The 22,269-nt window shown below is 49.5% G+C and overlaps 7 protein-coding genes across 7 annotated transcripts; 4 read left to right on the top strand and 3 right to left on the bottom strand.

Annotated features, from left to right (window-relative positions):
- The first annotated feature begins 42 nt into the window (after nucleotides 1-42).
- Nucleotides 43-3,319, top strand: F5B22DRAFT_527602 (glycoside hydrolase superfamily). Its single transcript, XM_047972691.1, has 4 exons — nucleotides 43-2,399; nucleotides 2,555-2,762; nucleotides 2,859-3,046; nucleotides 3,182-3,319. Exons 1-4 carry the CDS (start codon nucleotides 660-662, stop codon nucleotides 3,194-3,196), a joined length of 2,151 nt encoding a protein of 716 aa, XP_047825650.1. The 5' UTR covers nucleotides 43-659; the 3' UTR covers nucleotides 3,197-3,319.
- On the top strand, nucleotides 3,156-4,810 carry F5B22DRAFT_527608 (uncharacterized protein). The gene is made up of 5 exons (XM_047972692.1): nucleotides 3,156-3,357; nucleotides 3,425-3,539; nucleotides 3,609-4,302; nucleotides 4,368-4,527; nucleotides 4,655-4,810. Exons 2-5 carry the CDS (start codon nucleotides 3,442-3,444, stop codon nucleotides 4,729-4,731), a joined length of 1,029 nt encoding a protein of 342 aa, XP_047825649.1. The 5' UTR covers nucleotides 3,156-3,357; nucleotides 3,425-3,441; the 3' UTR covers nucleotides 4,732-4,810.
- On the top strand, nucleotides 4,811-8,270 carry F5B22DRAFT_527589 (uncharacterized protein). Its single transcript, XM_047972690.1, has 8 exons — nucleotides 4,811-5,207; nucleotides 5,281-5,811; nucleotides 5,900-6,217; nucleotides 6,409-6,430; nucleotides 6,508-6,759; nucleotides 6,835-7,789; nucleotides 7,875-8,184; nucleotides 8,242-8,270. Exons 1-7 carry the CDS (start codon nucleotides 4,890-4,892, stop codon nucleotides 8,143-8,145), a joined length of 2,667 nt encoding a protein of 888 aa, XP_047825648.1. The 5' UTR covers nucleotides 4,811-4,889; the 3' UTR covers nucleotides 8,146-8,184; nucleotides 8,242-8,270.
- Nucleotides 8,271-11,103: 2,833 nt separating this feature from the next.
- Nucleotides 11,104-12,647, top strand: F5B22DRAFT_639958 (uncharacterized protein; the record flags this gene model as incomplete). The annotated part of the gene is made up of 6 exons (XM_047977789.1): nucleotides 11,104-11,194; nucleotides 11,348-11,664; nucleotides 11,715-11,911; nucleotides 12,043-12,261; nucleotides 12,334-12,512; nucleotides 12,604-12,647. The coding sequence occupies 6 exons, from the start codon at nucleotides 11,104-11,106 to the stop codon at nucleotides 12,645-12,647; spliced, it is 1,047 nt and encodes a 348-aa protein (XP_047825647.1).
- A 795-nt stretch (nucleotides 12,648-13,442) lies between these two features.
- F5B22DRAFT_651787 (uncharacterized protein) lies at nucleotides 13,443-14,214 on the bottom strand (the record flags this gene model as incomplete). Its single annotated transcript, XM_047979521.1, has 3 exons — nucleotides 13,443-13,758; nucleotides 13,824-14,103; nucleotides 14,166-14,214. The coding sequence occupies 3 exons, from the start codon at nucleotides 14,212-14,214 to the stop codon at nucleotides 13,443-13,445; spliced, it is 645 nt and encodes a 214-aa protein (XP_047825646.1).
- Nucleotides 14,215-15,468: 1,254 nt separating this feature from the next.
- F5B22DRAFT_628082 (major facilitator superfamily domain-containing protein) lies at nucleotides 15,469-17,691 on the bottom strand. The gene is made up of 2 exons (XM_047976387.1): nucleotides 16,334-17,691; nucleotides 15,469-16,236 (listed from the first exon to the last, which is right to left on the bottom strand). The coding sequence occupies exons 1-2, from the start codon at nucleotides 17,392-17,394 to the stop codon at nucleotides 15,687-15,689; spliced, it is 1,611 nt and encodes a 536-aa protein (XP_047825645.1). The 5' UTR covers nucleotides 17,395-17,691; the 3' UTR covers nucleotides 15,469-15,686.
- F5B22DRAFT_628080 (armadillo-type protein) lies at nucleotides 17,692-22,202 on the bottom strand. Its single transcript, XM_047976386.1, has 5 exons — nucleotides 21,636-22,202; nucleotides 20,974-21,494; nucleotides 20,646-20,911; nucleotides 18,110-20,593; nucleotides 17,692-18,057 (listed from the first exon to the last, which is right to left on the bottom strand). Exons 1-5 carry the CDS (start codon nucleotides 21,869-21,871, stop codon nucleotides 17,887-17,889), a joined length of 3,678 nt encoding a protein of 1,225 aa, XP_047825644.1. The 5' UTR covers nucleotides 21,872-22,202; the 3' UTR covers nucleotides 17,692-17,886.
- Nucleotides 22,203-22,269: the final 67 nt, after the last annotated feature.

The raw sequence follows: 22,269 nt of genomic DNA, 5'->3' as shown, positions 1-22,269 counted from the left end.
GAACGAACGTCCCAAGCGTTTCTCGCCGTTTTTAAGCGGGGTTCGGCTAGGGCTGAAGAAGCAAGGCAGAAGAGACAGGGAGCCGGTAGGTCGGGAAGGAGGCTATACTTACCTCTTATGTCCTTATGGAGCAGGGAAGTCTCGTGAAATCCTTCGGCCGACGTCCCCTATAGGGTGGTATGGTACTTTGCTGATTAAACATACGGCCAGCGCAGTGGAACGTATCATCAACTTCGATGACTTTTCTTTCGGTTCGTCTATTTTGGTTCTGGATGTTTAAGCTCGAGTCAAGACCTCGTCAATTTAGTAGAAGTCCTACAATAATGCCAAGTCACCGTTCGTAAGATCCTGAGGTGCAACCAACCTTCAGGCAGCATTCACGATGTTGGTATACCGCCGAACCCCCGGACCGGGGATTAGACTCCATTCAAACCCCCTAAGTTCCAATGTAGCGTTCTGATGCTGCTCCCATGACTACGTTAAAGACCCGACTTTCATTGTCTTGAACGAGGCCATTCCCTCTTCAAGTCGTCGTTTTTTGCGGCTGTTCTTCACCTCTCTACCATATCATCATAGGCGGCTAAGATCGTGGGAACTCGCCACGTCTCTTCTCCCTCAGGTTCTCTATCTCGAGACTTGACGCACGCTGGCTGATAGCCATGCACCTTGATAGCCTTCAGCAATGGGCGTTTACGGCGCTCGCCGTTGCCCCAGTGCTGGGGAGCATCCAACCCAACTTTGACCGGTCTCACAAGCCATGCCCAAGGTCCTGTGACGAAAACCCAGGCCTCGCAGACTGGAGCAGTTACTATTCGCTTGATAGGCTCGAAGTTTGTGCTGAGCCCATGCAACTAGTCTTCTCAACTTTCAACTCCATTGACGACCCTAAGTCTCAACTTCGCATACTGGCATGTACGTCGGGAAACGCAGAGACTCCTATCAACGCTCTGACAGGTACTGCGGTGGACGAGTCGTCAGATTCGCCAGGCCTGGTGGACCTAGAAGCCGATGAGCTTCCTAAGAATGACGACAGTCGACTCGCAAAGCGCGATGATGACCTTGATTCCATGGCCCCTGTCTGTCACAAAGCCGTACAGCAAAACTCCACGGTAGAATGGATCACGTGGAGTTCAGACGGGACCGGCACAACTGGCGATAGATTGGATGACGTGCTCACTTCGCTGAGCAGTACTCAGGCCTATCTTGAACACCCCATCAACTGCGAAGAGAATGTCATCTACGGCTACACGCGAGGCGTCCTTGTCGGACTTTATGCTGGTAGCCAGATCCAAAACCGTGGGGTCGCGGCCTACTTTGTGCAAGACGCCCTATCCCGTATCGCAATGTCAAAAGAGAAGAGCGGACGGATGGCAGTCCAGCTCTGTAGCGAAGCCCGGGATGCCAGCGGTATCCTCGGTCTAGTAGTAGATCCGTCCGGAGACTTTGTCTGGACACAGAGTGTGATCCAGGCCTGGTCCTCGGGCAAGTGTATCGACGAATCTGCATCTGGAGGCATGGCAAAAATCACACAGCTTGGTACAACTGTTTCTGTCATCCCCAGCGATTTGAAACGATCCGAGCATAGCAAACGAGCAACAAGCCCTCGTCCTGACGGCTCTTGCGTATCTTACATCATCAAGGCCATGGACACTTGTAACAGCATCGCGAAGGCTGAGGGCATGAAACAGTCCGACCTGTATAAGTATAACGAGAACACTTATGGCTGGGGTGGGTGCAACAGCTTGTATCCTGGGATGCGTATATGCGTTGGCCCTGGAACACCACGCTTACCAGCTCCGAACCAAGATGCCGAATGTGGACCAACCAAGCCTGGAACAGTTGAAGATGGCAGCAAGTTTGAAGACCTCAGCCCCTGCCCGATTAAGGCCTGTTGTAACATCTGGGGCAAGTGTGGAGTGGACAAGGACTTCTGTGTACCGACGTTCTCCGAGACTGGAAACCCAGGTACCGCTGAGCCAAATACCAACGGCTGCGTCCAGAACTGTGGGCTGGAGTTGATAACAGGCTCTCCTCCATCTGAGTTTATCAAAGTTGGGTATTTCGAAGCTTGGAACCGTGAAAGGCCATGCCTCCATATGTCGCCAAGCGAAATCCCTTCGTCGTATACTCACATACACTATTCCTTTGCTGATATTACATCCAGCTTCGAGGTGTCACTCGGCCGATTTCCTGATGTTTTCGATGAGTTCAAAAAATTAACCGGCCATAAGAAGGTCGTGGCTTTCGGCGGCTGGGCATTCAGCACAGAGCCTTCCACTTATCAGTTGTTTCGAAATGCTGTCAAGCCCGCCAATAGGCAGAAATTTGCCCAGGCATGTGTGGACTTTGTGAACAAACATGGGCTGGATGGTGTTGATTTTGATTGGGAGTATCCTGGTGTGAGTTGTGCCTCACACTCGTTCTTTTTTTGTCACTCACCTGGTCGTCGACATTACCCTCTCCCCCCTTTCTTCCTGCCCCCCCTTTCTATGCTCTTTCTTTCTATCTTCCAAATCCTTCATTTTCGTTAACTTATGTCTGATATCTGTCACAGGAACCTGATATTCCCGGAATACCAGCTGGTGACGAAGACGAGGGTCAAAATTACCTTGAATTTGTAAAGGTCGTTCGATCATTGATGCCGCAGGGCAAGACTGTGTCCATCGCTGCTCCGGCTTCATTTTGGTATCTGAAGCAATTCCTCATCGAAGAGATGAGTGAGGTTCTTGATTACATCGTTTATATGACATACGATCTGCACGGTGAGCTTTACTTATACTTTATCCCTTGGCGATCTCCTTTCAGATCCTCGGGAGTCACTTGATAATTTCAAGACTGTGCAGCTAACAAGAGAGAAGGTCAGTGGGATTATGGTAATGAATGGGGACAGTCCGGCTGCAAGTCTGGCAACTGTTTGCGCTCTCATGTTAATATTACCGAAACGATGTCCTCTTTGATCATGGTCACCAAAGCTGGTGTTCCCTCGAATAAGATCGTCGTAGGAGTGACTAGCTATGGTCGATCCTTTAAGATGACAGATTCCTCGGTACGATTCAAACTTCCAAGCCTTTTTCTTTTCCTTTATTTTTCATGAAATCCGACTAATGTGTTGACAGTGAGTATTATTGGACCTCAGAAGTACATACTTTGGTTTCTAACGCGTAGCTTTTCAACCCATCAGTTGCTCTGGTCCTGAATGTACTTATACCGGACCAGATTCTGGTGCTACTCACGGGGAGTGCACGGAAACTGGAGGCTATATCAGTGATGGAGAGATCAATCAGATCATCGACGATGGTGGTGCTAAGAGGCAGTGGACAGATGACACTCAATCAAATTACATCATCTACGGCGATGGTAAGTGGCCCTGTTATCCCTGCGCCTTCACACTGGCTAGTTCGCTAACACGTCGAATTCTTCATAGACACTTGGGTCGCGTACATGGACGCGGCAAATAAGCAGTCAAGAATTGCCAAGTGGAAGTCACTAAACTTCAGGGGGTCAAGCGACTGGGCTATTGACCTTCAAGGTGATCCTGGGTGAGTTCCCCGTATATCAGGCGTTTCTCGGTGCATTGTAAGCACTGACCAGTAAACATGACGATACAGTGCTCTTGGTGATAGAGAAGTCGTCTTCCTAGACCCTGCTGTGTACACCGGAACTCCGGCGCAATGCTCGCCACCCTGTCTGTTCGTCTTCCCACCCAGCTCCTTATCGCAGCCGACCACCATCTCGATCCCGCCTTATACGACATCCATTCAACTTAGCAAAGGCTCAACAACTACTATAACCGTCACTGTGACGCAACTGACAATCACCTCACTGTATTACTCGAACTTGAATGTGTCCACCGGCCAAAATACCGGAACTCTCCATCCATACGTGTCTCTCGACGTACCCCCAGTTACGACCGTGATCGATGGGGAAACAAGAACACTTAGGTTGCCACCGTGGCCAGCCATCACACGTGGTCCGCCTGCAAGCTGGGGCTCTGAAAATCCTGGCTCGGGAAACCCTACCTCTGGAAGCCCTGGGCCCGGGGGGTCTGGATCGGAGACTTATGGAAATGGAACTTACTTCCCAGGGTTTCCACTCCCAACCGCACCCGACAACCCCCCATCGGAGACGATCCCAACGACTACCAAGCCTCCCTTCTCCATACCGACAACCAGAGACCCCACGATACCTGTGTGGCCTTACTTTGACCTCAAACCTGTTCCAACACCTGTCCCCGATGAGGGCGAAGATGACGATGACGAAGATGGGAAGTCCAAGAGTACTTGCAAACTTTGGTTCTTTTTTGTAAGCAATTGTTTTAGAAGGCAAAATAGTGTCCCAATGTCTCACGGTTGCTAATACATTTTCAGGTCTGCATCAGCTGGGGCGACGATTGGAATATTAACATTCAAGGTTGGGAGTGGGATTTCCCTGTTGGAATCTGGGGACCTGGTCCACCACCGATCGATCGCATAAGACTCCCCCGGGATTCACCATCAAAGGCTCGCTGCCTCCATGGCCTCGGATCACGTAAGTTGCATGTATTTCAAGGGCTGTCTCGTTTCAACCTTTCTTCGCGCCGCCCTCCGCTCCACATGATAGAAGGATCAAACTTAGGATCGGGAAATCGTATGCTGATGAATTTTACGTTTTGCAGGATTCCAGCTAAAGGTCCAATTGAGGCGCCGCCTAAACCAACCGACTGCACTCCGGCTGAAGCTTCGCTCTGCCTGACCACAACATCGTTTGCGACAACGGTAACTAGTGGGGAGACCCGTACAACTTCAAGTCAAGTCAAGTCAAGATGTGAAACAATAACAGGCTGCAACTTCCGCGATGTCGAGGCCACCAAGACTGTCGATGTTTGCACGCTACAGAAGAGGACACTGGAGATGACTGAATGGCTCAAGCCCACCGCAGGTCCACAGGGCGCGTTGCCGCTTATTAAGCGCACAACAATTCAGGCTCGGGCCGAACCAGACTGGAATACTTGCAACGAATCTCCTGGACCGGACGGTATACTCTGGCCCCAGGCTCGGGATGATGGAACCCAACAAGCCACAAGGGCTATTCTTGAGCGACGCAAGCTGGCCCTGGGCCATGACTACATTGAATTCAGGGCCAACGACCTGGATTTTACCGCCTTTTATTATGTCTACAACATGGGACCCGTAGCCTTAGCCTATTTCAATTCTGCCGAGGTGCCAAGTGTATGTCTCTCTGTCATCCCTTAACAGATCGTGGAGCGTTTTATGACACATATCGTTCTTACTGACCTCTCAGGTTTTACTTGCTTACTATCCGTCGAACCCATATCTACCTCCAGGCGTTTCTTTCAAGCGCGATGTGCCCGACGAGTCGAGCTTGAACGAGACTTACATGTTCGATGAGCCTACTTTCCAGGAGAGATCGACCTTCCAGACATGGAACGATCCTGTTAGGAAGTTGAATCGAGAAGAATCCGACAGTGAACTTGCGCATTCAGATGGTGAGGTAACCTTCGATGCTCCAAGTATAGACATCCGCGATAATGTAGAAATCCTCGATGTCACGCGAAATGTTACTGATCCTGTGCATTTCCTCGGGAAGAGGACGGTGAGAAATTGGTTCAATGCGGCATGGCATCTATCAATGGTAACTTGGCCGCCAACGATCCCGTTCAACGTCGCCAGAGACGTCCGTGATCATGGTAATGAAGCCCACGACCCCGATCACGATCCTGACCGGAATAAATACGCAATAACAGCCGACGACTCTTGGGGCCGAGGTCAAACAGTCTACATTATGGATTCAGGTTGGGATAGAACCGCGGCTGTAAGAAACTATTTTCGTTCATTTCCGTCTCCCTCATGACTTTCCCGGTCTTACAGTCCCGAATGTTGCTGACCCTGAGTTTACACAGGAATATTCTGCTAGGGCTGATGAACTGCCATTCAAAACTTATGGCAAGATGCCTGATCAGTCTAACCAGAAGGCTCACGGTACCCGGACGACTGCTTTCGCCGCTGGTGCCGCCCTCGGGATGGCAAAGAACGCTAGAGTCCGTTTTGCTCAAGTTCCTACTAAGGACCGTAACGACAAAACGCCAAGCGTAAACCAGGGTGAAATAGTTGAGCGATTTCTCGAGGCTCTGATAAACATTGCGAACGACGCTGCCACCCAACCCAAAAATACCTGCGTTGTCAATATGTCTTGGGGCATAACTCCAAGAACCCCAGTGGTACGTATCAAAACCTATTGTGTCGGTTCTCAGACCTGGACTTATTAGAAAGACCTATTTCCTTCCAGCGCTAACTGTTGCCGCAGTATGTGTATTTTTGATCCGCAAACGTGACCACTATTACCTGTGTAATGGTTATAATTCTAGAATGTATAAGAAATTGGACTGATAAATTTTGATATGACAGACAGAGGGCGTACTGGTCCATTTTTCGTAAGTCCATTTAATCTGATATATGCTTTCTATGTTAAAGCAGATCTTCGAGAGCTTACACTAATATGATATCTTAGTTTACCTGATGCAGGCAATGGAGAGCAAGTATGGCTGTGTTTTCGTCGCGGCTCCTGGCAATAGCGGCATGGAGGCAAGGCACTATCCCGCTCTCTTTTGGGACAGAGTTCCGGGCATGTTTGTAGCCGGCGCTGTCGATCTCCAGGGCTTCCCGTTTTCGGGGAATGCTGGGGAAGATATCATCAACATATATGCGCCAGGAGTCAAAGTGCCTCTCGGCGGTGGCAGCTGGGTTACTGGCACGTCTTATGGTATGTTCACCCATTCACTTCCCAATACTGACAGGCTTCTTCCTCTCTAATTGAGAACTTACAAATCTTGTTTAGCTGCCCCGATTGTGTCGGGCTTCGTCGCGTATCTTCGTGGACTCCCCCAGTACACTGGAGGAAGAGACCCGACCAGCATTCGGGCCAAGATCCAGGAGTGGGCTCGACCTATTTCTATCGACCCATTGTTACCAGACGCAGATACCACGTCGGGCTATAATATCCTCTGGAATGGCCAGCGTTTCGGAACCAATTGCGTATCGCTGACGAAGAGGAGCATTCTCGAGCGTCAGTTCGAGGGCGGGGATGAGGTAGATGAGAATGGAGGTTCGTGTCCTATACGGGGCAATCCTAGTAGCCCCGGCAACCCAGGCAACCCAGGCAACCCGAGCAACCCTGGCGGAGATGGGCCTCAAGGACCGCCAGTAGAGTATAAAAGCGGAGAGCCTGGCCCGATCTGCTCGACGAACTGCGGAAAGCTCTGTTCCGGCTTCTACTGTAATCCAACCCCCAGCGGCACGCCGCCTGACTTCACGCCACCGAGGACGACAACGAAGCCCACGCCCACGCCCGCCCCCACGGCGTGTACAGGCTTTTCGACGCTTCATACCACGACTATTTGCAACGGAGACCCGCGGGGCGGTTCCTGCAAGACATCGACGTTGTGCGAGGATGCCCTTCCAACCCTGCCTCCACACGAGACGCCCCCACCATTCCCATCAAACTGTGTGTCAACCGCGACGTGGACAAGCTGCGCGCTTGGAGTTCCCCCGGGAGTTTCCGCTTGTATCACCGGCTCGTCGTGCGCAGCGACATCGATGACACCTGATCCCACCCCTACACCAACCCCATCGACATGGTCGCCGCCTTATGGCTTACCCACACCACGCCCCATCCCCGATGCGTCCCCGTTCTGCATCGAGGACAATTGCGGGCTGTACCCGAGTATCATGGATGCCTGCGACAAAGCGGCTGAGGTATTCATCAAGTTCCCCGACGATTCTTACGGGACTGGGTATGTGACATTTGATTCCTTCATTATTTCTTGATACCTTCCCTACTATTAGTACAAGACGCTGACCATATATCCGCCTGGGTAGTGAGGATGACTTCGTTGGCTCATGTGTAGATGGCCATGACAAGTCGAATGGCAAGCCTGTGGGCTGCGCGTTGCAGTTTTTAGTCCGAGAAGGTCACCACACTATCTGTCATTTCACCGGGCAAGGCGCGGCGCAGTGGTACAGCAACCTCCGGTCATCGTGCGAGACTTGCGGGCTCTTGGAAAGTGAGGATACCGGTTGTACCTTGTTGGCGGAATTTGTGGAGACGTGCGACGGGGTTTTTGGGAAGCACAAACGCAGCCTTCAGTAAAGTCTTGTGTTCCCGCCTGCAAGAGGCTTGCGCTGCACTGTGAGAACGGATTTCCCAAAAAGGGTGAACAAGATTACGTGTTAATAGCAGTGTTAGGTAGAGAGTATGGGGAGACTTCAATCAATCAGTGTACCTATATGCAACTCCGCCAGGTATTTTGTTAAGACAGTAGGCCTGACAGCGAATCAACTAGGTAGGCGTCACGGAGACGGGGTGCAGGGTTGTGATAGAGAAGAGGTTTTGACTTTCCTTCTCTGCCACCCGGTAATACGTTTCGAAGACCTTGTAGAGAATGAGACAACGTAATCAAGATTCCACACAAATACACTCAACTATCAGCGAGTAAGCGCCTACATAAAGTCGTCAAGGGCAAGATGGTATAGCAGTAACCGTGAGTAAGTATAAGCCTTCAAAAGTCGTAGAAGTGTAGTTAGTGTTGACGGGTAGGTATGCACTCCACGGCAAATTCCGGTGACCTGAAACTTCAATATCATAAAAGGGGCAGAGCAGTGACTATGTTTTGTACGAGGGTGCCGAACAGATGGCGGATCTGTATTTCAGCTCTGGGGCAATTTATTTGGATTCTCACATTTCTACTACGTACAACACATTAGTAATAGGTATGATATGGGCAACAGGTCGAGTGTCCAGTTTAATCACCTACCTACTATATTGTACCTATTAGTCGTTTTATTGATGTACAACACTCTATTTTACTTTGTGATGCTTACCAGACTAGCTCTTACCTAGGTGTAAACTTGATCTATGAAAGGCATATACTTATACAAAGGGTGAGTTATAACCATTATTATTCATAGCAGGTAATCTAGCCGCGTTTGTCAGCCCTTGATTTCTTGGCGTAATTATCATTTTGATACATAGGTCATGCTACCAGTGGTGACAAGGAATCTGCGTAGTGCGCTACGAAATTAGAACCCGAATTGCCTAGTTCGACTTTTCTATAGTATATAGCTCAAAGCCTTTCATATCATACCCTCTAGCTCTCTCGAATAGTACCAGATATGTTAAGTTTGGGCCAACATATAACAACGCCTTGTACGCGACATGAAATTAAACCCATTCCAATATACTATTCTGCTAGGCCTGCTAAGGTCCTTGGCCTTCAGGTCCCTCATTTGACATGGTGGCTGACTTTAAGTCTATACATAATTAACATAGCCTTTGGTAGTCTTTGAGCCCGTCAATATGCCTCATACAAGCGAAGACTGTATAAACTCATGTTAAATAAGAGGTTTTCTATCTTGTTGAAGATCTTTCGCAAAGCATGCGCCCACAACTGTAGGCAATCCTAATGCTCTGCCATACATTCATGTGAGGTATTGGGTAGTCTTATCTAACAAAATGGACTATATCGACTTGATGAGTTAGGTAAGAAGTGATGACTTGGATTATGCACCCTTAAACACAAATATAAGTTCATGGGCTCTTTTGTTTCCGTTATCGGTTTCCGGTATGCAGAAAAGGAGATTCAATCCCAAACCCCTAGGCACATTTATCACGGAACTAATGAAGCCTAATTTCCGATATACAGTACGAACGAAGAGAAATTGTATATAAAGTTAAATAAGGGTGACAACATTATCGAACAAGTCTCACATCTCAGCTCCCCTATCACTTTGTGTTAGAAAAATGCCGAAGGTGTTTCTATGCCAAATTGGCCTCTTTTCGTGGGGCGAGATGGGATATTCGGCAGTACATGATTGTTCGGCGAAACTGAATAGATCCAGGGCGCCAAGCATCTGCTGGTCTGCAAAGCTAAAGCTGGATACACCATGACGTACATCTAAATTTAGCGTTCTAGTTTTGCAGATAAGATCTATAGAAGACAGCTCCAATCTCCACGCATCATGCATATTGTCATGTTCGTTTCCTTAACGATGATGAGGCAATGGTATATAGCTATATATATCAGTCCTCTAGCCACTGATTTCAGGGAGGGTCGGTGAGAAATCTACCCTTCTCAAAGCTCGCTGTTGTGATAGTTACCATCCCCTAGTACTAGCCGAAGCCCGAGAGCCTCAATGGGAGATTAGTGCTGAATGTCTATCCGAGCGGACAATTCCCGCACCTCTCCATCACCGGTGGCTGATTTCATATAGGTATATATTGACAGCCTGGGTGCATTGCCGTGCGGCCACGCCCGCACTTCGAGTCTCATCAAACTTATTGGTGGAGAAGAAAGGCCGAGATTTCCGCCGGGTTGGCTGAGTCATTCAGGAACACTGCGGGAATTGGTGTCGTTTGCCATCATCACGGTGAATTCTATCGTGATGAATAGCCCTGTAACTAGTGTGAGGTAGTCAGTTGATACCAATGGCTATATACTGGTAAAGCTAGCAGAGCTGTCGTTGCTAAATCGTAGATAGAGTTGAAGTGATTAGCTGTCCACTTCCAGATGCAAGCTGGATGTTTCTGGACAACTGGTCTATGTATTCTACATAAGGACCTTCTTGCTGCAATTTTGGATAGTGTGGCGGCAATGGCAGGAATCCATATTTCCAGACAAGGAATAATGATGTCTCTATGGCTTGGCGTATTTACCTTATGAGTGTCATTGGAAGGTTTAATAACCGGGTAAACGTGATACAGCCAGAAGGTGGCCCAGTAGCTCAGCCGATCAATCAGCGTGCAAAACGATGCCATGTCCGACTGAATATAGCAATCAAATCAATCAAGACATTGAAGGGACATATCCAGCCCAATAATTGGGCCAAGTTTGCCGGTTCGGCAGTTCAGACTTGCTTGGCTGCGAGGCGCCTGTCACGATGAGAATGACACCATATGAAAGTTTCCGCAAATTTTCTACTAAAACTCCCTGACCCATCGTTCCTTTTCTCTCGATTCAATTATAAAAAATAATTAAGCTACCAAATAATATTCTAGTTTACGCATCGGTCAGGTCTCACATCTCGAAGGCTCGCCCCAGAAAATTTCACGATGCAGCTGACAGCTCTCGCTGCTGCCGCTCTGCTCGCGCAGAATGCCGCGGCTCAGTTTAATATGCTTCGATTTGCATGCTCCCAGCTCGGTATGCTACACTTAGAGTTATCTTTCTCCAATCTTGCCGCTTTTAGGAACAGGACTTTCGATAACGAGAGTTGCGTGTATCGGAAGCATATGGCGCTATTTCAGCCAACGACCATTTCACCTCGAGAAATTTACTAACTCCGGCAAATCATAGTTGTTGATCGTGTTGACCCCCTTGTGAACCCTGGCATGAAATACACGCCGCATCTGCACCAGATTGTCGGTGGCAACTCGTTCAATGTCACCATGGATCCTAGTTCCCACGATCTAACAGCCTCCACCTGCACGTCTTGCTCGTTCAAGCAAGACAAATCCAACTACTGGACAGCCGTAATGTTCTACAAGGCAAGGAATGGCACCTACAAGCGTGTGCCACAGATCGGCAACGGAGGTCCTCAGGGCAGGCTCATCAACAAGGGTGGTCTTGATGTATACTACATTCCCAGTGGAAAGGTCACAGCCTTCAAAAAGGTATGCGATTCTTACTCCGCACACATGACATTCATTTAATCGCATTATAGGGTTTCCGCATGTTGGCTGGTAACGCCGCCAACACCGACCCCAGAAAGACACCTAAGGCTAATATTTGCCATCGTTGCTGGACTTCTTATACTGACAGCCCCTTTGTGGGTGGAGCTCCCTGCACCGGAAGCGACACCGTTGATATCCCTGCGTCGAAGTCCTGCAAGATGATCCGACAGACAATCATCTTCCCCACGTAAGTTCTTATATTATTCAAAAGTCATACTCAAGAAATTCGAGAATGCGGTAGAAATCGGGTACACCGTAGAAAGAAAAGTAAAAGAGAAGATGGTCGTAAGGACTAGGCTGATCCTTGAATCTGTATAGATGCTGGGATGGAAAGAACCTCGACAGCCCAGATCACCAGAGTCACGTTGCCTATAGCTCCGGATCCGGTGCCACCGGCGGCGGTGCCTGCCCGTCAACACACCCCGTCAAGCTTCCTCAGATTATGTACGAGCTGATGTGGGATACTCACCAATTCGCGGACTCGTCAGATTTCCCCACCGACGGTTCTAACCCCTACATCTACAGCATGAACGTTGGGTAAGACAGCCCCATATTAGAAACCCGTAGGATAGCGACAGCATTTCGGAGAAAGCTAATATACGTATCTAGCGGTTCCGCAGCGCACGGCGACTACCTCTTTGGCTGGGAGGGTGACACACTTCAGAAGGCCATGGACAGCCAATGTAACCTCAACACTGATTGCCCCAGGGCTGGCATCACGGCTCAGCCCGAGTCGCAGTACAGCGCTTGCACAGTGAAGCAGCAGGCTCCGGAGGAGGTAGAGGGCTGTAAGTTGCAATAAAACAACCCCTTTCCTTGGACTGTCAAGGATACGGCAAGGAACGACAATGAGGAAAAGCTGACACAACGGAATTATAGGGTTGAAAGCTCTCCCCCTGGGAGAGATGGCGATCAAGGCTTGAAAGCCCAACAAGCAAGCTTCCTATTCACTCGCAAGATTGGTTCGACCAAAGAGGCTATGGATCCTGTGAATTATTGTTCATCGATAACCCCAATACCTGACCCGGGGGGCTCTGAATGGAAGTGCACTTTATTGGTTTCCGTTTTCTTAGCTATTTGATAGTAAGATTGAAGCTCAATTTGACCAACTTCCACGTATCTAATATCTCAACATACTTAGAAGCCTTTTTTGCTGTAGTCATTTGAACTTTAGCATTATCATATTCAAAATACTTACAAGAGAGCGTGCGGTTTGAATCCCTTGAGATGAGTATCAATCTGAAGATATGTATATGCAATTTTTACTGCACCTGCTCGATTACAGTTTAGAGGCCTTATTTAAGGGCCAGTTATAGCATATCCGAATATCTTACCAATACCAATCCGCTGGGTAGTGTAGGAGTGCATGAAAGCCATGACGTATAGTTGGAGAGCACTTGCTCAGTATCGTAAACTCTTCGGTCTGTATGCTCGACTAAGCACATGACAACTTCTAGAGCTTCTTATCTAACAAGGGCTATGCATCAGTCGAGTCGTTACTGTTTTGCAGCGCTGTATCGCAGCTGTCGCGCCTGATGTTATACCTGTTATCGCACTAAAGAAATCTGAATTCCCCTTCTCTTAGCCTGTCATACGATGTACCCATGAAGAAGGTTGAAGTAGGTGCTACGTCATTTCTATTGCGTATCAACTCTGACGATGAAGTTACAGTTCTCCCTTTGCGCCGTCACTCCATTTATTTCTCGAAATATTCAATCTCAAGCATTCTTCTGTACGAGTGTAGCAAAATCAGTGTTTCCGCCGGTCGCAAAATCATGGTCCCAATAGTTGAAGGTGTCATGAACAGTAAGTGTGGTAGCGGCCGATGAGCTCGGCGGCTTGGTCTTGGAATAAGCGAAGGCCATACGATTGCTACCACTCGGGTTTAGGGTTTTAACATTTGAACCGGTGGTGGTGAAGGAGCTGCATCCACTGCATTTGGCTGTGACTTGCCAATGCGTTCCGTTGACCCTGGAACCAGCCTTCAGAATCTGCACCGTTGCTCCGGTGTAAACTTGAGGTTGTGTCCGTACACTACAATCACGTCAGCTTCTGTATGTAAAAATATATACTACCCAAATATCCTATAGTGAGCCTACCTAGTGCGCCGGACGGATAATACAGGTGTAATCCCGTATGCCCAGCCGATAGTCAATGGGTTATTGATCATTGACGCTCCCCAGGCCAGACCAGTCCAACCGACCGCATTCGGGGCGATGATTTGGAAAACAATATCGTAGTTTGACGGAGCAGGGACGGGCACTGCGACGCGGAACGTGATAGACTGACCGATCACGAATGCCGCCTGGTACTCCGAAAACGTGAAGCCTGTCAGAGAGTCACGGACGAGAGTTGTATCTGCAGCAAGCCCTTCGGATGCTGATGACGATGTAAGCAATATTTTACTGGTGCCTCTAAGCGTTCTTCGGCATGATACGTACCACTCCCTAACAACGCCGCTAGGTAGGATAGGCCGAGATTCCAGCGCATTCTGGCGTCTGAATAATGACACTGAGATGTAGAATTGTATAATACCGTGTGATAACGAGCGCACGGGCTGTATTCTAAGCCTGAAGTTGGTACAAGACGTACGAATTGAAAGGGACGGACTGTCAGTACAATTTCGTGGGTAGAAGCTTGCTGGGAAAGACAGGAGCTCGCATGCGCAGATAGTCAGGTAGGACACCGAAAATTAAATACAACTCGCTTATCGTGAGGCCCTGGACGTGCGGAAGACAGCCGGAGCATCACGTCAAAAATGCGAAATTTCATCGATGGCTGTTGCATAGGCGCGGACTATCACGGCTATTACTTGGCAAGCCAGCAGAGTCATAGCGCGGATTCCTCGAGCTAGCCTGTTTGTCATGCTGGCTCCGTGGGAGATAAAGCCATTCTTGGGGGCACGGAGCGGCCAGAACTGCGAAAGAGATGATCTCTTAGGATGGGCGGCCAATATTGCCATTGGGATGGTAGCTGGGCCCCGTGGGACGTGACTCTGTGCGAATCCATTTTCTATTTAGCCGTATATTGGCTCAGTAGGCCCAGGGCCAGGGTAAACGGCTTTGAGTTCCCTATTCGCACAAATTACGCCATATACTATGAATAGCGGGCCAATTGCAATTATCCCAATCGTGATTTTCACAGATTTTGAATGACGACCGTGGCATTTGCTTGCCTCTGGTACCTCAGCTTGGCTCCCCACGGCTTGGCACCAGCAGTCTACTCTCACAGGATTGTGTACCTACAGATGGATGGATTCCTGACAGATTTTCTCGTCGGGATTGGTGGAAGTCATGAGGTCAATTCAGCAATCACAAGCGGCGGGGTGAGCTTCGTCCCGACGAGAGTGGTACATACGCCGTGTGTCCCACCATCAAAGATAGTCTTGTCCAGCTATGGAGCGCGACGGTGCGGACGCTGTGCTACACTTGGCGATGAAAATATATTGACTGCATGCTTGGTTTTCCCAATATTCATTGTGATCATGTGCAGTGATAGGTTGCTCTAGATTTCGCTTCGCAAAGGAAGGGGCTACGAGTCTAGACACCTTTGCCATGTCATCATTTCTTACGCGACATCAACGGAACCGAAGAATCTAATTTCTAGTGCACGAAGCCAGGAATAGTAGCTCTTTATCGAGATACACTCGATGCCTAATATGCTATACTGTACGTCAAGCTGGGCTCAGCATAACTCATATGTCATGATCTGCATTGCTATAAGAATGACATGTGAAACTAGACGATTGTACAAGAGACACAGATACACTTCTTTTCTTGTGGTATGACCGTGGTTGATGACCAAACCTAAGACTATAGGCATGAGTAACTGCAAGGTTACGGGCGATTATCGCCTCATAGGCATATCTCTAGACGTAGCTCTGAAGTTGAATATCACGACATAACCTGAACACCAGAGCACTATGATGAGACTCGATGAAGATCTTCACAAATGGTTGACAACTAGAGTCTGTATCGGAAACCAAAAGTATCCCAATCGGTAACATCCTCATAGTCCCCAGGCCGTAATCTTAGCTCCCCAACGGCGCCATGTCCATGCCTAAGATCGACGACTTTGCCATCAGCCACAGCGCCTGAGGCTCCATCACTCCCCTCAACACCCTCCCTTCTCCGCCTCAGCCTATTTACAAAGGCCAAATAAGCCCTTAGCCCCAAAGCGAATCCCACAACAAGCGAATAACAAATCAAGATAGCGCGGAACGCGGTGTCGTAGGTCGGCGCCTCGGCGTTGATGAAGAGCTGTGGGCCGGCGATATTTCCCGCACAATAGGCAATAAACAACAGGGCCGTCATAGTCATTTTCTTGGTGACGCCACGGAAGTTAGACTGCACAAGGGACAAGAGAAGCGGGAGGGCCGCGGGCCCCGTGGCGAGGAGGAAATATCCAAAGAGTGAAACGCCATGAGGGATAGCTGCGCGGGTGGAAATGAGCGCAGACCCGACGATGGGCGGAAGCACGACTAGGGCGATCAAGATGCAGTTTAAGGATCGACTTGGTATGCGATGTCAGTTAATGCTCGTATCTACTATTCAAAAACATTAAAGCAAAAAAGAAAAAGTCTCAAGGGTTGTGAAATCAAGACACTCACAAACGCCCAGCTACCCAGCCCGTTCCCGAAATGGCTGCAATGCTAAGAAATGAGTACGGGATATTGATCAGCGTCGACTGAAGAGACGAGAAACCGAACGATTTGATGACGATATTGGCAAAGTTTTGTGTACCGCCATTCGGGATCTGACAGAGCAGGGCCAAGGACCATATGATCCAAGTCTTCGGATCGATGAGACACTCACGCATCTGCTTCCATTGCCAGCTCGTCTTCGCCGTAGATCCAAGTCCCGCGACGACGACGCGATCGACCGCCCACTTCCTCTCCTTGGGGCTAAGGAACTTCGCATTGGCAATAGAATTCGGTAGAAACAGCAATAGGACTGCTCCGAGGAGAAACGTCGACGCGCCGAGGACGATGAACATCCAGCGCCAAGGCCCGATGTGGTCACGAACGTGGCCAAGACCGTACGCAAGAAGCGACGAGACGATCCCGCCGACCGAGTTCCCCGCGAACCAAATCCCCGTTCTCGTGGGGATCTCGTCGCGCGTGTACCAAGTGCTCGTGATGAAGACGAGGGCGGGCGACACCGAGGCCTCAGCGACGCCGAGCAGGAACCGCAAAACAAACAACGCGCCAAAACTATGCGAAACAGCCGTGAGCGCTACCACCGCGCCCCAGAAGAGCGTGTTGGCGCCCAGGTAGCGGGCCACAGGGAGGCGAGCAACGAGGAGGGTCGCGGGGTACGTCGCGACGAGGTATCCGAAGTAGAAGGCGCTCGAGACCCAGGAGTACTGGTTGTCCTCGAGGCCGTTGTCTTCGCGCAGGCCGAAGACCGAGGCCGAGGATAGAATGGTTTTGTCCATGAAGTTGAACATGTAGGTGACGAAGAGGAGGGGCAGCATGTGGGCGTCGATGCGGCGAACGATTCTAGCATCGTCTATCCCGCCTCCTCCTTGCTGCTGGCCTGCTTCTTCGTTTCCGTGACCATTTCCCATTTCCGCACCTTGCGAAGCCGAATGCAAAGAGGAAGGAAGGAGACCCGTTGTGCTGTCAGTCGAGAGTCGAGAGCCGACTTCTTGCTCAGCGCTATCTGCCATGATGCGGGCGTTTGGTGTATCCACATGCGCCTCCTGTATCTAGACCGAACTATGTAACATTAGCTGCCATGTGATCTTGCTGTGATCTCTATCTGTGCATTCCAACCTCCGATGACGGGTCCAAGTAGATCTTCACCGTGGCGTGTAGATAAGCAGGATCCCTGTAGACGGAGTGGAGCTTGCGCTCATCTCAGACATGAATTGTACTCCTCTCATGTCAGGAAATGAATAATACGAAATTCAGCACTTTACTTTCACGTACATTCACCGTACATTCACCATTTTCTAAGGTCACATCAGCAGGCTAAGTCTCGTAATTCACAAAGCGGATAGTTTTATCGACAAATTCAATGCTTATACACTCGTTTGAAAAACAAAACACCCCCAATGAACTTGACGTACAATTCAAACGCCGTACTCCTCATGGCCCTGGTATCATTGTCTCGGTTCACATCGTTACCCTCTCCCACTGAAACATATACATCATGGTTACTAAGCTGTTGATTGCACTACCTTGTAACCCTCGCTAATCACTTTGTTGATATCTTCATTTTTGTGCTGCAGCAAGCCCAGGGCGTAGGCGACATCGTTCCACTGACGCTCTGTCTCGCATCGAGGTAGACGCGCTGCCAGTTTATCGGCCAATTGTCTGGCATGTTTATCCTACAATCATATGTTAGCTTCAACCCTGGAATCAAGGAAGAAATGAACCTACCTTTTCAACAAAACCAAGCAGGAATTTGATGATTCTCTTGAACGGCTCCTCGTCCATCTGGCCAGCCGAAAGAAGACTGAACATGTCGACAAAGTGATTGTATACGGCATTGTCCTTAGTGCTGAGCTCGGTGAAGAACATACGGGCAAGATCAGCGATCCTCTTGTCCTCGTCTTCGAGGCACTTTGCCATCTCGCCTAACTGACCCTTGACCTTGACCTGACCTGCCAGAATGAGGAAGGTGAGCGTCATGAGACATGTTCTCTTAACCGAGAGATCGCTATCAGCAAGGCGGCGGTACAAGAAGTCCGTATTTTCATCAATGAGATGATTGAAGCAAACAGCCATATCGCCGAGGGCGATAACAACATTAGATCGGACGGTGGGATTGGGCGATCTCTCCATGATAGTGATGAGCAATGGCAGATGTGCCTCGCAGTATTCACTGCTGACGCACATCAGCTTGGCAAGGCACAAGGTGGCGGCTGCCTGAAGACTCTTGTCTTTGTAAATATCACTCCGTGAGCAGATCTCTGCTACCATGGGACCATAGTTGGACAAAAGGGATTGGGGACCAAACAGCAGCTCACGCTCACGAATATGAGCCATGGCTTCAGTGAAGTCATCTTCCGTTGTTCCGCCAATCAAGTCCAGCTCATCTCCTGCTTCCTCTGGCGCCGGCGCTGCTGCAGCGCTCTTGCCCCTTCGGCCTGTAGATGCTCGAGGTTCGTCTGGCTTTGATGTCTCCTTTTCTTTCTCCTGTTTTCTCCGCTTGAAGTCTAGTTCACAGAGCTCTAGATGCACAATTTGCTTAATCGCTACATGTCCTACAACGAATAGCAGTTGCGACAAGGCAATAGCTGCCTTTTCCTTGGGCTCAGCCAGCGGTTCGGGTGGAGGTTGATTGATGGTTTGTGTAGGTGCGTCAAGAGACATGGTATTGAAATTTTGTGTCATCCCATGAGCACCCGTTACCGTCATCGTAGCATCGTCTCGCGACCCCGGCCGAGACGCTGGTGGGGTTTTCTGCTGAGCGGCAAAAACAACTTTAGTTCGCCGCCGAATGATATCGGTACATAGGATATCAGGATGCTTCGCGAGCGCATAGATAGCGTTAATAGCTTGTTCAGCCACGCCAAACCACTCCTTACTCTCACTCGGCACTTCAGTAATAGCGGCGAGTTTAGCCAATACAGCGTGCTCATTTGGAAGTCGACTGAAGGTGACTGACGAGTCCTTTGCCTGTCGGCCCGTCGGGTTCAATCTCCGTAACGCAATACAAGTGTATTTGGCAAGCTGGAGATCGGCTCGGCCATGAGATCCCAAGCCAAATCGCAGCATGGTTTCCATCTCTCCTACCACAATCTCAGGCGATGCGGTCGCAAGCATACCCAATACAATGATGGCACCTCTTCGCTGAGATCGTGATATCTCTCGCTTCTGAAATCCATATACACCCCACAGTTTTGTGACGACCCTGTCGGAAATCATGCCTTGTTTCATCATGGTAGCAAGCACTTGTTCTAGGCTTGTCAACTCGGCAGGCGTGGTGCCAGAGGTGAGACTAATCATGTTTCTTGCAATGTATATAGCAGCGTCGTTGGGACTAAAGTGATCCGGTGCTTCGAAAAACAGGCGTTTATAACAATCGATGAGATGGGTCTGCACGCCCTTGCCTTCATCACTATTGCCTTTGGTCCAAATCAGGCGCATCATTCGTCGGATGCCGACCATGTTGTCCTCAATATTATACGCATTTCCAATCTCAAAGTAGTCCATCGCCTCGATAACTTCAGACTTGTTCTTCGAACCGAGGAGTTGAACGATGACGCCCGTAGCCTCATGCAAGACCTCGATGAATTTGAGAGCATCAGTGTAGTAGCGTTTCGTAAGCGTCAATTTTTCAATTGCCTCCGATGTCGCGGCATCTTGTTGTGCCTTTTGAACAGCCGCAGCCTTCTCTTCTTCAGACATCTCCGTAGGCTTCTGTGGTGACTCCATGATCTGGGTTGGCTCGTCTACGAGTGCGGTTTGATCGGCCCTGTCCTCGCCCAAGCCTGGTTCACCTGCTGGTGGTTGCAGTGCATTGAGCTCAGCATCGACCTTGTCTAAACGTTCCTGCCAGTCTTTCCGAGCAAGCTGCGCACCGTGCAAGACGGTGAATGGGTGAGTCTTGATCAAAGTCCCCAGTAGCTTGACTGCATTTCTTCTGACATGGCTACTTTTGTCTTCTAAGCTTCGACACGCGAGCTCAGCGGCTTTTTGTCTCCGTTTGGGGAACTTTTGTTGTAGATCACACAATTTGACATACACTTGCATCACTCGGCACCGACAGTAAGGGTTGATATCCAGAAACCGCTCTTCCAGCACATCGAAGAAGGCATTCAACTGAGACTTGTGGTTGTCACTGCGTTCCTCTTGATTGCTAAGATGGGCTATCATGTTACCGCAGACCTCAATCAACGAACTGCGCAGTGTGTGCGACTACAGAAGGTTAGTGAGGAAGTCCAAGATATCAGGGTATGGCATTACTGACCTCGCTGTCTAGCTGTTTAGCAAGCATAGTCATTTGCTTGATCACCAATCTTGGAACGAGTTCAGAGAGCTTGGCAATAAAAGTCGATACGGACTTAGGTCCCTTCGTGTCATTGGAGTTGAATTCTTTGTTGCCGATCTCCTTCAGAATTTCTTCGGCAAGTTGAGGATAATCGTATTGCTCTGATAGAATGTGAAGAAACTCCGCCATAGGTTCGGATAGATGCTCGAAATATGTCAGATTCTGGACAATAGAGATCTGAGCGGCTATGGCAGTGTCAGCGATTACTAGGAGTGTTTCAGGTTCCGTTTTTTCTGCTAAGACCTACCGTAGCCATGACCGTGGTGCTTAACCGCAATACAGAGGACTTTAAAAGCATGCATCCTGATGGCTGTACTTTTCACTCTCTGCTCGCTTTCGAGTACCATATACACTGGGCGAGTAAGTAGACCGACAAAGGTGTCGCGTTCGCTCGTAGTTAGGAAGAGCTTGCCCAGCTTCAATTTCATGACTTTTGACATGACATCTAGGGCAGACTGGAGCTGCGCGGCACTGTCCCAATGATCGTCACCCTGTCGGCTGGCAGCAGCCTTGGACTTGGCGCCCTTACCTCTGGCGCGTGCCACGGGGGCAGCTGATGACTTCTCGGCGGCCTTGGTCTCGACGCAGGCCATAGTCCATTGGATGAGAAAGCCATAGATTTCGAGCAGCGATTTGTGATGAGCTAGTACGTCCTGTTCGTCCGGGGTTTCAAGATCATGGGCGATTGCGTCAGCCTCGGCGGCGAGACCGCTCATGACCAGATCGAATATCTTGCTGAGGGCATGTGTCGGTAGAAACTGGGTGTATCTGGATTGCACGAACAACTTAGAAACTGGTTCCCGGATCGTCTCACTTGAGGCAGCAGCAGTGTCGGATGAAGAAAACCGCGACTCCTGCGATTCTTGGGAGGATTCTTGGGAGGGTGGGTGGAGGGAGGTGGGAGCGCACTTGAGAAGAAATTGCAGCGAGTCAAAGTAGGCGCTGCGTGTTATCGCATCGGGATTGTCGGCGACAGCGTCTATGATGGGGTTGAGGACGGGGTTTATGAGGGCGATATTAGACAGAGACTCCGGGTCGGATTCACAGTCAAGAAGGGCGCCGTCGGCTTCGGGAGTCGCGATGGAGGCGGGGTCGCTCATGTAATGCTTGAGGGCATCGTTGATGTCGAAATTGATCGACTCCATGATGGGCGAAGAAGAGGGTGTTGTCTTTCTCCCCCCTCAGAGAGCAAGGAGCGTAGGTATTATGTTAATCGACAGGTATAATACCAGGACAAAAGCACACCGGTGTGTTGGGCACGTAGGTGCGGCCAACCAGAAGTAAACAATTATTAGGCAGCGAGTAATGCTACGTAGAAACACCGATAAGGCACTTGCAATATAGGAACCGTACTTTACGGACTCCAGATCTGTTTGGAATTAACATGAGTGTGAGGATAACAAATCGAGCAAAAAGCGAAACCAGAAAATATCAGTGATGCGACAGTGACCTTGGGCGATGGTGGGTGTGTGCGAGTGAGCGGTCACTATTCCAAGGGTAACTGCTATCTAGGTACCTACTTAAGTAGGTAGGTACCTAGGTA

Source organism: Xylaria bambusicola (genome assembly GCF_022495145.1).
Source record: "Xylaria bambusicola strain CBS 139988 unplaced genomic scaffold F5B22scaffold_74, whole genome shotgun sequence".
NCBI classification, from domain to species: Eukaryota; Fungi; Ascomycota; class Sordariomycetes; order Xylariales; family Xylariaceae; genus Xylaria; species Xylaria bambusicola.
This window is presented reverse-complemented; position numbering and strand designations above follow the sequence as displayed.

Coding starts and splice junctions, on each gene's coding strand:
- F5B22DRAFT_527602 (XM_047972691.1), top strand. CDS start 660: ATGCACCTTGATAGCCTTCAGCAATGGGCGTTTACGGCGCTCGCCGTT. Junction 2,400..2,554: donor TTGATTGGGAGTATCCTGGT/GTGAGTTGTGCC, acceptor TATCTGTCACAG/GAACCTGATATTCCCGGAAT. Junction 2,763..2,858: donor TATGACATACGATCTGCACG/GTGAGCTTTACT, acceptor ACAAGAGAGAAG/GTCAGTGGGATTATGGTAAT.
- F5B22DRAFT_527608 (XM_047972692.1), top strand. CDS start 3,442: ATGGACGCGGCAAATAAGCAGTCAAGAATTGCCAAGTGGAAGTCACTA. Junction 3,540..3,608: donor GACCTTCAAGGTGATCCTGG/GTGAGTTCCCCG, acceptor ATGACGATACAG/TGCTCTTGGTGATAGAGAAG. Junction 4,303..4,367: donor GCAAACTTTGGTTCTTTTTT/GTAAGCAATTGT, acceptor ATACATTTTCAG/GTCTGCATCAGCTGGGGCGA.
- F5B22DRAFT_527589 (XM_047972690.1), top strand. CDS start 4,890: ATGACTGAATGGCTCAAGCCCACCGCAGGTCCACAGGGCGCGTTGCCG. Junction 5,208..5,280: donor ATTCTGCCGAGGTGCCAAGT/GTATGTCTCTCT, acceptor CTGACCTCTCAG/GTTTTACTTGCTTACTATCC. Junction 6,218..6,408: donor TAACTCCAAGAACCCCAGTG/GTACGTATCAAA, acceptor TATGACAGACAG/AGGGCGTACTGGTCCATTTT.
- F5B22DRAFT_628082 (XM_047976387.1), bottom strand. CDS start 17,394: ATGGCAGATAGCGCTGAGCAAGAAGTCGGCTCTCGACTCTCGACTGAC. Junction 16,237..16,333: donor GGCTGGGTAGCTGGGCGTTT/GTGAGTGTCTTG, acceptor TCGCATACCAAG/TCGATCCTTAAACTGCATCT.
- F5B22DRAFT_628080 (XM_047976386.1), bottom strand. CDS start 21,871: ATGGAGTCGATCAATTTCGACATCAACGATGCCCTCAAGCATTACATG. Junction 20,912..20,973: donor GCACCACGGTCATGGCTACG/GTAGGTCTTAGC, acceptor ACACTGCCATAG/CCGCTCAGATCTCTATTGTC. Junction 18,058..18,109: donor TGCTTGGTTTTGTTGAAAAG/GTAGGTTCATTT, acceptor ATATGATTGTAG/GATAAACATGCCAGACAATT.